Raw genomic sequence first — 14,571 nt, 5'->3', positions numbered from 1 at the left:
GCTTTTGGGAACAGTGTTACGTCTGTGTAGAGAGTTGAGATAGGCATCAATCCAAAGCTGAGTCTCTGGAACACATACTCTGCAGCCAGGGGCGTAGCCAGGGGGGCTTATGGGGCTTCAGCCCCCCCCCCCCCCCGAAATTTTTTCGTGTTGTCCATGCGCCGCCGGCCAAAACAACCCCCAGCGCCGGAAATCATGCTCGATTTTATCTAAAATGCCCTTTTCACGCTAGAAAAAACATTTTAGCGCGAACATTGCGAAATCGGGCTGGATTTCACGGCAACGCCCGTGCACCGGGAGTCGCATATCGTAACGCAAGGAGCTCCATCCGAGCACAAAGTTCCAAAGGCGTGGCGGGCGGGCTCGTAGCGGCATCTCCGTGAGGCCGCGGAATCCAGGGAGTGCTTGGATTTCAATTCTGACACTTTATGGGTATAAAGTTCTAACTTTTGATGCGAACGGTGCATTGACATTTCCAAAGTCGTGCTTTAGATTTTCAGTTCTGCAACTTTGTGGGCTTAATGTTGTTATAAACATTTGACGCTAAATGTGCATTGACTTTTCTAGTCTTGGATCGGAACATACAATGAGACAAGCCAAATCAACACACTATCAGACAAGTTGACAAAACACGCAGCGAGGTCCGATGAGATGAAGTGTTGTGGTGGTTCATTTGTGCCGTGATGTCGCGTAAAACATTATCAAAATTTTTTTTTCACCTCCGCCAAAGCATCCATGTCAATACACTAAAGCCAGCCAGGGTAACTACTCTCTTATTTATTGTTTCTATTTTAGCTTTTATTCGTGAGGACACATTGAGCCTCTTATATTTTTTTTTATTCTCGCTACCCTACCCGCGGGCTGCCAGAGCCAGCCAGAGCGCATGCGTTTTTCTTGTGTTGCCCCGACCGCTGCGCGGCGTACTTCGGTGCGCGTGTGGCTTTCACTGGCCGAGTGAATTTTTGCCTGGCAGAGTTTTGGACGCCTTCTGGCTAGCAGACGAGAAAAAGAAACAATGGTCGCTCACCGCCATCACTGTGAAGACTTGACGGATTACACCGTCTTCGCTTGAGCGCAACCTCTCCGGAAAGTCTTGTCTCGCCGGTGTAAAATACCGAGCACTATGCGTATGGTTCTCGGTGGACCAAGCGTCGCATGTTTTCTTCGATATTCATTCGGTAGCCATTGTTGCGGCTCAGCGAATTGTCGCATGGTGACAGTTTGTTGTTTCTTTTGCGGAAAGTAATCGGCCACGGCACGCTTCGGTTGCCGGATGCTATTATTATATTATTGTGATAGCAGTTATGTGAAGACTCAAGGCGCATTCCTGCTGTCGCCGTCACCGTCATGTTTCGTATGAAGTCTGAGGGCAATAACGTCGTGACCGCGCGCCGCATGCTGTATGTGCGAGTGAAAGAGTAGGGGGAGGGGGGTGGCTCAGTCTCGCGTGCGCAAAGGAGAAAAGCGGGGAGCGAGCGTGCCGCCTTCCGTCGCGCGCGATCCACTCGGACGGAGTGGATGGAATGGGGGCGAGATCTGTGTTTCTGTGAACCTGTGATTGGGCTGCATGTTTATTTGCCTTGTTTGACGCATTATGTACAGTGACTTTGTCTTAGATACGTAGATTTATTGGAGACTTATACGTATATTTAAAAATCTTGTTGCGAGGTTTTGTGTATACGTGCAGTGAACTTTGTTTCCAGTGACACTATTTTGCCCTTTATCAAACATTTATATATTCCATTGTATCTTCGCATTTCTAATGAACGAGGGCGAGTTAAAAGAAAGTGAGCCTACCCACCCCGCGCAATAATGGTTCGGTTCATTAGAGAGCTTTAGAATAGGGGCCCCAAACGTTTTGGGGCCCCAAAGAAATAGTGTCGAAGCCACTGCGCATGCGCAAGACGCAAACTCCGTTCGGGTTTTGCGTTGGGAACGCTATTTCACCGATTTAGCGGGAACCCAAATAGCGGTCCCAAAAGCTTTGCGTCTGCAAACATGGCGGCACCCATCGAAGCGACGGCTCTAACCTAGCACAAAACTGGGTTCGATTCGCGGTAACGCGTGAGGTTCGCAAGCTAGGAGAAGTGACTGCGGTTATCGCTTTCTCTCAACTAGCGTGTGTTATGAAGATTGACTCATTAGACGCCGCTGATTTTGAATTCGATTGTGGATTTTATGGTTCGTAGGCATAACACGGCTAAGCTTGGCTGGTGAAGGCTAGTAAAGTTGGTTTGCTCAAAACTAAGCGCACCTAATTGTTTGCTGCTTACAGAATAACCTCTAAATTGTAATTAAACGCGAATAAACGCAAGTTAAAATTATTATTCCTATAATAAAATGGTATATTTTATTTAATTATTTCTAATAGCTTTTCTTTGACGCCGTAGTGGCGCTGTCAGCGCAATACGCTATCCGCAAACGTAAAACCCTATTCTAAATCTCTTCACTCCTACGTGCCCCAACGCTAACACCCGCAAAGCTCTTTGGGGCCCCAAACTATTGGGGCCCCTATTCTAAAGCTCCCTATTATCTGCGAGGCATGCGCGTAGCACACAGGCATCTTTCATTTACAGAAGTGACACGCAGATGTGAGAGTAAATGTTCTTTTAATGCTCTCATACACTGGATTGAACATGGTTGCGTGACGTAATGGACACTTTAGAACTTGAGCAGCGGGGTGCCGTGAATGTTGTGACAGCTGAAGGTGTTTCCCAAAACGAAATTATTCACCATATGGCTGCCGTGTACGTTGAACATTTAATTTCATTGGCCACTGTGAAGCATTGAAAACATCATCAAAACAGATATCATCAAAAACAGATATCGCGGTTCTTCAAACGGCATCTATTATAGTAGTCAAAGCGGTCAAATTCGGTATCTCAATTTGTATCTTACCTGAATTAGTTACGTGGTGCACAAGGGTTCTGCAAAAGTCGTATGTCGATAATGCTAAATTGTTTGAAATTCATTTGTAACATATCAATTTTGTCCGCTGTAGATGTACTATTAGATGCGATTCACAGAATTGTGATATTATTTTTCATTGTTGAATTACAGAGCTTTAAACGTGATAGTTTCGTTTTCTGAAAATTTGAGATTTGTGCCAATTTGTAATAAAAAATTACAACCTAAATGAAAAATTCGAAACCAGAAGACAGTAGAATTTAAGTTTTTCTTTTAAATGCAACAAACCTCATCGAATATTGTGCAGTGGTTGCCGAGAAAATCTAATTCACCTTCTACATGCATTTAGATAGGAGCATTCGAGATAAGGCTTCCTCTTAAGGAGGAGGCCAAGCTGCAACGTGAGCCCGCCCCCCCGCCCCCTCCCCTCGAACGAAATTATTGGCTACGCCACTGTCTGCAGCGGCTATTGCAATAGACGCTGTAGTTTTATCACAGCTGCAGCTTGTCTAGGCTTCCATTCCTGAATCTTTGAGCACTGTGGGAGCGAAATTGTGACTTGCCGCAGCGTGATTACAGTACTTTGCTCGTGTGGATTGTCTTCCAGAACATTTCCGTCACCTGCCTTTTTCAATAATCGATCTGCAGCTTTTGTTATACGCGAAAAACCCGCTCGTTCCATTGCAAACCCGCTAGCTTCGTGCCGGGGCCGCTTGCGGCGCTAGTTGGTACGTGTTCAGAAAAGCTGGATATGACGTGTTGCAATTACATCTAATAGCGACCACGCCGCAACACACCGACATTCACCGGCGCGCGAAAACCGTTGCGGAACTTAAGCGCTTCGCTGCAAAATCGGAGCGCATTGTACACGCACAAGCGTCACTGCACAGTCTGTCCGCCGCGATTCTGAAGAGAGCCCGAATACTTCACTCCTTGGCGGCTACTTGGGCAGCCCTACGGTCGGTGGCTCACGTGAGAGATAAGTATAAATGAAAGCACGCGGTATAGTCATGATACGGTTGTGGCACTGTCCTCCGATCACGCAGCGTTTCTCCACCGGGCACGTGGCCCTTGCGCGGAAGTTTGGCATAACGTGCGACACTACCACCTGCGCCCCTCCACCGGTCAATACTAAGCCCCCCGCCTCCTCTCCCTTCCCATAGGACAAAATTCCTGGCTACGCCACTGCGGGCACCGACTATTGCTGTCGCCCTTCTATCCTTAACGTTGCTTTTTCAGAAGAAAGTGTAGATGAAGCAAAAGCTTAGTTAGCTATACTATTCTCAACATCAGGGCAGCATATTCTGTGCTACCCTTGCGCTACTCCTCACATTATCGTATCGCCCAAGAACGGTGCAATTCGCCCGGATCGCGCGGGGAAGCCGCAATGAATTGTACCGCCGGATCAGAGCAAGAATCGCGACGGGCAGAAAAGACATGGTAGTCACACTGGGCCTCGCCTGGCGAGGCCTGCGGGGACCCAGTTGAACAAAGAGAATTTCCTCGTCTCTCTCTCGCAGGTCTGGGGACCGCCCGAAAGCGACGAGGGGTGCGCAACGGCCTGAGCTGCGGAGGCGGAGCGTTCCCAACCAACCTCCCCCCGGCGGCACGCAGTGAGACCGACCCAGCAGCCCGGCGACGCGCCAACCGGTCATTCCAGTCGAGGAGGCCAGCGGTGCTGTTCGCGTGAAACCTGTGATGTGCCGCCGCGCCGCCGGGTGACTGGCGCCGCGGCGATGCGCTCTCCGCCACCACCCCCGCTGCTGCAGGAGGCGGCATGAGGCGGTCGGCGGCCCTGCTGCTGGCCCTGCTCTGGTGGCTGCGAGCGGCCGCGCAGCCCGGCGTCGTCGCGGCGCGTTACGTGGCGCCCGAGGACTGCCGATGGGAGCCGCTGGACGCCACCGGGGTGGCGCTCACCTGCGCCGTGCGCGCGCTCAGCGGAGGCCCCGAGCCGAGCAACTTCAGCCTCATCCAGCCGGGACACACGGCGCGGCTCACGGTGCGCTGCGACGACCTGCTCTTCCAGAGCGACCTCACCAACGGCTCGTTCGCCCACCTCAGCGGGCTGCGCTCGCTCAGCATCGAGCGCTGCAAGCTCGAGGATGTACCGGCACTCGCGTTTGCCGGCCTCGCCGAGCTTCAGAACCTCAGCCTGCGCACCTACAACACAGAGTGGGGAAAGCTGTCGCTGCGCCTGGCGCCCGACAGCCTGGCGCCCCTCCGGCAGCTCGTCGCGCTGGACCTGAGCCGCAACAACATGGACTACTTGCCGCCATCGATCCTGTGTCCCCTCGTTCAACTCTCGCAGCTGAACCTGACGCGCAACCGTTTTGCGGACGCCACCAGAATGGGGTTCGCCGAAGCGCGTTGTTCTCCGCTTGTGCAGAAGCTGGACGCGGCCTACAACCGGCTGCGCCTGCTGCCGGAAAAGGCGTTCGCCTCGCTGCGGCAACTGCGAGAGCTCAAGCTGGACCACAACCAGATCGCGCGTGCCGAGCAAGGGGCGCTGTTCGGGCTCTCGCGCCTGCACAACCTTGACCTGGCGCACAACGCGTTGGTCGCGCTGCCGCCGCGCTTCCTGCAGCCGGCGGAGATGCTCTCGGAACTGTACCTGCGCAACAACTCGCTGAGCGCCCTGCCGCCGGCTCTGTTCGCGGGGCTGCACCAGTTGACCATGCTCGACCTGGCGCACAACCAACTCAGCTCAGGATGGCTCGGAGCCCCAGACACCCTGGCGGACTTGACGCGGCTCGCTGTGCTCGATCTGTCGCACAACCGGCTCACGAGGCTGGACGACGCTGCTTTTCGGTCTCTGCACAATCTTCAAACACTTCAGCTGCAGCACAACCTGATCGAGTCGATCGCGGACTTGGCGTTCGCGTCGCTTTACAACCTGCACACGCTAGTCCTAAGCCACAACCGCCTGAAATTTGTGGGAACGCACATGTTCACCGGCCTTTCGTCGCTCGGTGGCCTTTACGTGGACCACAACCGGCTCGAGTCTCTGGCACCAGACGCCTTTCACAACGTGACCAACCTTCAGGAGATCATCCTCGCTGGAAACAGGCTCTCGTCTGTGCCACGGGTTGTGCAGACTCTGCAGCTGCTTCGCTCCCTCGACGTGGCCGACAACATGGTCGCGGACATTCAGAACGCGTCCTATCAAGGACTGCGCCAGCTGTACGGCCTCAATCTGATGGGAAACCACATAGGGAACTTGAGTCAAGGCGCTTTCCACGAGCTGCCGTCGCTGCGTATTCTCAATTTGGCTCGCAATGGAATTCAGTCCATCGAACAAGGCACATTCGATGACGTCCCCGACCTTCACGCTTTGCGTTTGGACTCCAATTTCTTGGACGACGTTAATGGCCTTTTTAGTAACCTGCACGACCTCATCATGCTGAACATCTCGGCCAACCGTGTGCGATGGTTCGACTACGCTCTTATTCCCATCGGACTGCAGTGGCTCGACATCCACGACAATCAGATAGAGGCGCTGGGGAACTACTTTGAGCTGGAGTCCATTTTGAAACTGAGGACGCTGGACGTGTCGCACAACAGGCTCACCGACCTCGACTCATCGTCTCTGCCGAATGGCATAGAAATTGTTTTCTTGAAGGGAAACCAGCTGCGTCGCATACAGCCCTTCACTTTTCTCGGTAAACAGAACCTCACACGTGTCGACCTGACGGACAACAAGCTGGAGACATTGGACATGACGATGTTCAGGCTGAGCGAGGTTCCAAGCGGTCGGCCGCTGCCGCAGTTCATGGTGGCCGGGAACCCGTATCTCTGCGACTGCCACATGGAGTGGCTCCAGCGCCTGGGGCATCTAGACGATTCGAGGCAGTACCCGCGAGTGATAGACCTGGCGGACGTGGCGTGCCACCTGAGTTTCAGTCGGAGGAAAGCCACCCTGGCGCTCGTCACGGCGCAGTCGTCCGAGTTCCTGTGCCGGTACCGCAACCACTGCTTCGCGCTCTGCCACTGCTGCGACTTTGACGCTTGCGACTGTGAGATGGTATGCCCAGACAACTGCACCTGTTACTACGACCAGAGCTGGAACACCAACATCGTGGACTGCAGCGCCAGGGCGCACGGCGCGGTTCCCAAGCAGCTCCCGATGGACGTAACCGAGCTGTACATGGACGGTAATGACATACCGACGTTGTCTAGCCATACCTACATCGGTCGAAAGAACATGAAGGTACTCTACCTGAACAGCAGCAACGTGCAGACCATCAACAATCGAACATTCAGTGGTCTGCGCACGCTCCGAGTGCTGCGGCTAGACCACAACCGACTGGCAACGCTGCACGGCTACGAATTCGATGGGCTCGGAGAGCTGAGGGAACTCTACCTTTCGTACAACCACCTGACGAGCATCAACAACGCCACATTCCTGCCGCTCAAATCTCTCGAGGTGCTGCACTTGGACCACAACTACATCCTCGCAATGGCCGTCGGGAACCTGCAGCCGCGCCTCAACGACGTGCGCCTCTCGGACAATCCGTGGTCGTGCGACTGCCGTTTCGTGCAGGAGCTGGCGGACTTCCTGCAGAACCGCGGCGCCGACCTGGTGGTGCGCGACCTCTTGAGCGTCCACTGCGTGCACAACGAGACGGCGGTGCTGCCCCTGTGGGAGCTGAACGCCACGTCGTGCACCAACGCGTCGGCAGCGAGCACGCACGCGCGCCACGTCCACGACCTGCTCCCTCTGCTCGTCGTCGTTGGTGTGGTGTTTCTCCTGCTGGTGTGCGTGGTGGCTGTAGCCTTGGTGTATCGCCGCCAGATGAGCGTGTGGTTCTACACCAAGTACGGCGTGCGCGTGTTCCAGCGCGCGCCCGCCGAGGAAGAGAAGCTGTTCGACGCCTTCGTCTCGTACAGCAAGAAGGACGAGGCGTTCGTGGCCCAGATCCTGGCGCCCGAGCTCGAGTGCGGCAGCCCGCCGTACCGACTGTGCCTTCACTACCGCGACCTGCCCATGGCCGGTGGCTACCTGACAGACGCCATCAGCGAGGCCGTCGAGAGCAGTCGGCGGACTATTGTGATCCTCTCGGAGCACTTCCTCAAGAGCGAATGGTGCCGCTACGAGTTCAAGTCGGCCCACCACGAGGTGCTGCACGGCTGCAGCCACCGGCTGGTGGTTGTCTTCCTCGGCCGGGTCTCCTTCAGGGAGCTGGACCCGGACATTCGGCTGTGGCTCAAGTCCAGCACGTTCCTGCGCTGGGGCGAGAAGAGGTTCTGGGACAAGCTGCGATACGCCATGCCAGACACGCGGCATCGCAAGGTGGCCGCCGCCTCTGGCAGCCGTAGCGACGTCGCCAGCGTGCACATCTGACGCCGCCGTGTACAGTGGTGTGCCAGTGCCAAGGTGTATGTGTGTGTGTGCGCGCGGTGGCTGCCTTGTGGATTACATGTGGCCAGGATATGCACGGGCTTGGCCCCTTTCATCTAAGTCAAGTCTCCCCCCAGTTTGCGCTGTGCAGGTAAAAACACCTTCTCTTGCTCTGCTGCCAACGAACTTCGTGACTTCCTGTTTTTTTTAACCAATGACTATCCGTCTAGAAACTGTACCAACTCCTTTAAGCGGTCGCTGGTTGTATACGTGAGAACGCTTTCAAACGAACTGGTGGCATAGGGAGGCCTCTGGGGTCATGTTTCTCTGTACATAGAAGTGTAATATAGCCCCTGTATGTCATTTTTTTACTCGTAATTTATGAATTCGTTTCCTCTGCGTCGTACTTGCGTTGCTCTGAATGACTACCAAGAGCCGAAACAACACGCTGGCACTTCGTGGGACGTAGGCATTGGACTGTGATGTACATTCCTATGCAGTTTGCGACATATTGTGGAGGACTGCCTAACTTGCACAGATTTCTTTCTTTTTTTTTAGGAAAATGCTGTGACTTGAATGTCGGGGAGAAACCGTGTGCCACCATTATTTATTTATACTTATTTAAGCGCGATTTGCATCCCTACACTACAGTGTTTGTATCGCGCATCCTAGACTGTACCAAGTGGCCTCGGTCCTTGGACTCCCGTACTACGAGGAACCTCAGATTTATTCGGAAAGTAGACACGCTGCTATAGAGATGCCCTGTGAAAGTTTCGTGTCATAAAAAAAAGAAAAAAAAGGACAATTCAACCGTAATTCACGCCTCGAAAAAAAAAATGGTATTGCGAAAGCCCATAGGCAAGTAGATATCTCTAGGTGTGAGTCTACAAGAGTGTGCGTAATCCACGTGGTGTCTTAAGGCCTCAGATATCAATTTAGTCCCGCTATCTCTTGAAACGAATATTCCTACGAATTTTACTCGCCAGCGACCCGGTACCTTCAATCGCATAAATTTTTAGCAGCAGCCTTCTCATTTTCTTCCATTATTTCTCGAGAGTTTACAGTCACAAGGCAAGCCTTCAAGGTAATGTACTTAGTTGTGCTATGGATGTGACGCAAACAGCAAAGAAATCTTTTGGAAGGAACTACGGCAATAAAGCGAAGTGTCTCAACACTTGGAAATGTTGAACATTTGTCTCGGCTGCTTCTTACTAGGGCTTCGTTTAGTCCTTAAATACAGGAAAGATCACCACTGTAGAAACCTGTGAAAAGAAGTTGCGTGCGGTTGTTCGCGTATCGGCAAGAATATTAACACTACCTTTTCTAAAATCACACAGCGGCTATTTCCTGAATGCACGCTTGATCCCGGACGGGAAGAATTTGAATATAGCCTATTTACTAGAAAATTGGTCTCACACGAATATATGTCGGCCGCTAATATTGAACTCTCTGAGAAAAAAAGAAAGTAACTTGAATATAGGTCGTCCATATCTTTTCAGAAAAGCATTGAACATGACGCACCTTTATGTACCGTGAGCTTGACAACTAAATCTCGCTTTACACAAGGAGCATTCTCGTCAGTATTTGGTAACTCAGCATTTTGGTTACCTTTGTTCACGAACGTAAGGCGAGATTTTTTCGTCGCGAGTAAGGGCAGATAGCTCGTTTTTAAGTACATTTCTGATAAACAATAAGAATGTTGGCTTAAGCTCGAATAAACACGGTACTTCTTTTGTTTGGTTTCAACATATTTGGGATCTCATGCCGATCACCCCAGGACAGCGCGTGTATTGCCTTGTCGCGCACTTTTTCCCTTTTTTCACTTCGCTTCAGGTAATCACTGGTGACAAGTAAGAACTTCCTTTTTGCAAATAATAAACCAGTACATGGACAAAGCCGAATATTGTTGCCGAAAGATGCAATCGCCTTGATGCCATTCTCGTATGTGTGTCGATAATCGCCCAAACATGGAAGCCTGGTGGCCTTGTAGACATGTGCGCAAAAGTTGCTGTCAAGCGAAGCGAGAATGGGGATAATGCCAGATTCGGGGTACATGTACGTGGCGCCATCTGGGTGTAGACCGAATACTACCACGGACGTTGTCAGCGTGCGCGTGATAATTGGAAGGGGGCAAGCGAGGACAAAGAAAATGTGGCGCTCTCGGGACATGCCCGCTTAGCCACCTGAATAATACGAAAGGTAGCGACGTTCCTCCTCGCCCGGCCTCTCCTCCTCGCCGGCTGCCCTCGGTCGTTCGCTCCGGGACGCCTCTGATGCCCTCTCTCTTTCTCTACTTTCATTGCCTTCTACCCTGTGCAGCGCGGTTGAGGTGGCCTCTACTGAGAGACAGTTACTGCGCTGCACTTTACCCCATTTCTCCCACTTTTCCGCGTCGGCTACGCCCGTAGAGTTACGCGAGGTGAGATATCAAAAATGGTTGTTGCGTGTTATCGAAATAATTTTTTTCCGTATTTAAGGATTTTTCATTGTGTGCTGCGCTAGGAGCGATGACGGAACGCAATGGAACTGGCAGAAGCACATAATTTTTGTGCTTTTTTCCGCGAGCAACTGCGCACTTGTATTAGCGCTTCGGATTGGCTAAATGGAAGCCTTTTGAGGCTTGATTCGTGGACATATTACGTTTAGTGTCGAATACTAGCACGTAAATCACAACTGTTCGTCTCGCCAATAATGTATACGTAATGTACACGATGTTCATATACCTGCCATATGAATGTTATCTCTACGACTGGTGCACCTGCACGATTGGGCCCCGGGTGCAAGAGGCTAGGGCGGGGGGTGTCATATACGTCTGACACCCCTCTTTCCGTCGGCTACGCCAAGGAGGGGGGGGTTGACAAAAGACGTATGGGCCCCGGGTGCCAGACGACCTAGCTACGGCACTGATCCACACTATTCTTGTCGTTTCGTCATGACGGTGGCATCTCTTTATGCAGGGAAACTGGTTCTACGCGTTTATACAGACTCGTGTCGTTGGCTCTGATGCGCAAACGTCACATTGGAACACGTACTTCATTTGTGAACAAAGCGTATGCAAGGGCGAAAATTGCACATAGAAATGGTTTGCATAAATGAGCACTTTCGCCCTTTGCGCAGTTCCAAGTCAATATGAGCCAACAAACCCGTGCACCACTTTATTCTGCCGAGACGGCGTAGGGGGAGAAAGCCTATTCAGAATAGTAAAATTGTTTACACTTGGCAATGAACAGCTTGTCCTCGCAAAATATATTTGCAGCCCCTCAGAAAAGAATAGAAAGCTCAAAGTCGCCTAAGAACTGTCAAGGTCGTCTGTTGTACGGAAGGCTCTTATCCGTATTGTTCTGCTCAGCTCGTCTAGCCAATCTTAATTTTTACCCGGGAGCGCAAGTTTCTGACGGCAGGAGGTAGGCAGACAAGACAATGAACGGACAATATGCAGCTCGGGGATTTTCGGTAAGCGCTGAGAACTTCTTCCTTTGCTTACTTTTACACATAAATTTTAAGCGCTGCTGAATTTCACCGAAAATATATCGTGTACCTAGGCGCGTTCAAGGCCGCGTGCGCGCGTGAGATTCGGGAAACACGATGTTGGGACCACTGTGAATTGGTACTGTGTCGTGCAACCTATGAAGATCGGCCAAACCCGCTGAGGGCGGATAAATCTACGGATATCTTAGGCACGTAGGGCCCTCTGGGCTGTACTTTTCGGCGATAAGGTAGCCTCGCCGCCTGCGGGATTATCGGACTGAGCTATGTCGAATGCTTGGTTGCGATAGTCGAAAGTTCGAATCCTTTTTTTTAACATCTAACGATGGTGTGCCTGACTTCGACGTCCTCCAGTGCACTAGATCTGCAGGCTTGGTGTGACGCCCGACACCAGCAAAAAATGCCGAGAATGAGTGGGCTTATACTGATCCAGGTACAACCCACTTAGGGAGGCCCACTAAGCTTCAACAAGATACTCCCTCAGCAGAATAGGAATTGGCCTTCCTGGTGCAGTATTCGGCCACTACCTCCCTGATGATTCCTACAATTAACCCATGGCCCCCAGTCCCTAGCAGTTGCGGAGCATCTGACCAAGGCGGCGGTCAGACCTGTAACGCAGCAGAGGGTGCTAAGAATCTCTGGGTCCGTACAGGCCGCCAAGGGATACTGACCCTGTCAACCTTTAATTGCCGAGCTCTGTCGATTGAGACTGGCTCTTTGAGGATATATCGGACACTGTTTGGGGTATCATCGGCCTTAGTGGGACTAGAAGAACTGGTGAGGTTTATACATTTCTGAATAACGCCCATGTCCTCTCCTATAGAGGCCTCCCAGATAAGAAGCAATACAGGGTGGGATTCCTAATCCATAAGGACAGCGGGCAACATTGTCGAATTCTACAGCAGGAGCATGGAGGAGGCACAGGAAGAAGAAGGCAGTAAATGTGGGGTTCATCAACATGCAGGGGGGAAGAAATCGCATTAAGTGGGGCGAAATAGAAGAACAGTTACAAACGGAAAATTTTCAGGTATATGGAGTGGCCGAAACCCATTTAAGAGATGAGGAAGAGCCACCATTCATTCCAGGATACACCTGGGTTGGGTGCAACAGAAAAAGGAAAGAACGCAGAGGAGGAGGCCTTGGGGCGCTAGTGAAGGGACAGGACTGGGAAAGGGTAAGGGAGAGCTGCAGTGAGCACGTGTGGCTCAAGGGCACCGTAGGCAATGTTGAAACAATCCTGGGAGTTGTGTATCTGAAGACGGGCAATGAGTCGAAAGAGGAGAATGCAAAACATTTCAAATGTATGGCCAAGGACATCAGGGAGTTAGCTATGAAACGGGAGATAATCATCCTAGGGGACATGAATGCACATTTCGAATTCTTTGACGGGGCGACAGATGCAACAGGGCAGATGTTAGTAGATTTTTGTGAGGCTCATGATTTTGTGATAGTTAATACTGAAATTAAATGCGACGGGAAAATAACATGGGAAAGAAATAACACCCACTCGACAATCGACTACTGCCTAATGACCCACAAGCTGTATGAACGGTTGGGATGTATGGAAATTGATGAGGAAGGTACAAAAAGCCTGGGGAGTGATCACAAACGAATCAAAATCAGCTTTGGAAGAACAGTACCACTGGTAGAAACTAAAGAAAGGAAAGGTATGAGCAAATTGAATGACAGGCAGCTACAAGAAGTGGCGAAAAACATTGAAAGCATGGTATCCAAGCAACCGCAAAGGGCATGGGCATACGACGACTTAATAGGTATTTTTAAACGAGAGCTAGAGAAGGGACAGATTAGGAAACTAGGAAGTAAGCAGGGAAGACATAAACCCAAAAGGTGGTGGGACCGAGAAGTTAAGGAGGCCATAGAGCAACCCAAAGATGCGTGCAGAAAACACAGAGCAGCAAAGCAAAGGGGAGCCAGACCAGAAGAGGTGGAGTCAAAATGGGAAGATTACCTTGCAATGAAAAGAGAAGCATTGGCATTAATTCAAGCCAAGATAGCAAAAGTTGGGGTACAGTGGTTGTTGGAGATACGGAAAAAAGACAGAAATGCGTCTAAGAAATTTTGGGAACACATAAGGCAACAGAGTAAGAAGACAGAGGTGGTTCAGCACTCACTGACCACACCAGAAGGCACAAAGGTAGAGGGAGAGGAAGCTCAGGAATATATTTGGTTAACAATAGAGGCAGCATTTGCAGAGCCAGTGGGTAGCGAAATGGAGAACAATGACAACAGCAGGACAGAATTAGAGGAGGAGTACAGAGGGATGCCAAGTAAGGAATGGGACAGAATTGAACACAAGGTCCCCGTGGGAACAGCGACAGGACCTGATGGCATACCTATGAAATTGATAAGCATATTAGGCCAGAAAAGTAAATTAAAATTACGACAACTTATTGAACAAATAGTAGTAGGGGGAGATGTCCCGCAGGACTGGAAATCAAGCAGAATGATATTAGTTTACAAAGGTAAGGGAAGCAAGGACAACATTAAATCCTACAGGCCAATAGCTGTCACATCAGTCATATAAAGAGTAGCAATGCAGATGGTGAAAAAGAATGGAGGAATGGGCAGAACGTGAAGAGATCTTGGGAGAACTGCAGGATGGATTTAGAAGGTACAGAAGGCTAGATGATAATTTATTTGTTATAACACAGTGCATAGAGATAGCGGCAGCCAGGCAGAAACCGCTATGGATAGCTTCTTTAGACATTAGAGGAGCCTATGATAATGTAAACCGAGAAACGTTATGGAGCCAGTTGAGGGAATATGGTCTAGATAGAAAGGTGATTGGGTTCCTACAACAAGTTTATACAGATAATGAG

At 50.9% G+C, this 14,571-nt stretch overlaps 1 protein-coding gene across 2 annotated transcripts in view; it reads left to right on the top strand.

Annotated features, from left to right (window-relative positions):
* LOC142586044 (toll-like receptor Tollo) overlaps nt 1–9,434 on the top strand; it is a 74,809-nt gene extending 65,375 nt beyond the window's left edge. The window contains exons 1-2 of one of the 2 annotated variants that reach the window (XM_075697276.1): nt 3,850–3,866; nt 4,428–9,434. In XM_075697276.1, coding sequence (XP_075553391.1) covers nt 4,685–8,248 — 3,564 coding nt within the window. In that variant the 5' untranslated portion in view covers nt 3,850–3,866; nt 4,428–4,684 and the 3' untranslated portion in view covers nt 8,249–9,434. Of the gene's footprint in view, nt 1–3,849; nt 3,867–4,427 lie in introns of those variants that run through there. The other variant, XM_075697275.1, reaches the window with a different exon arrangement.
* The last annotated feature ends 5,137 nt before the right edge of the window (nt 9,435–14,571 follow it).

Source organism: Dermacentor variabilis, chromosome 6, assembly GCF_050947875.1.
Source record: "Dermacentor variabilis isolate Ectoservices chromosome 6, ASM5094787v1, whole genome shotgun sequence".
Taxonomy (NCBI): domain Eukaryota; kingdom Metazoa; phylum Arthropoda; class Arachnida; order Ixodida; family Ixodidae; genus Dermacentor; species Dermacentor variabilis.
This window is presented reverse-complemented; position numbering and strand designations above follow the sequence as displayed.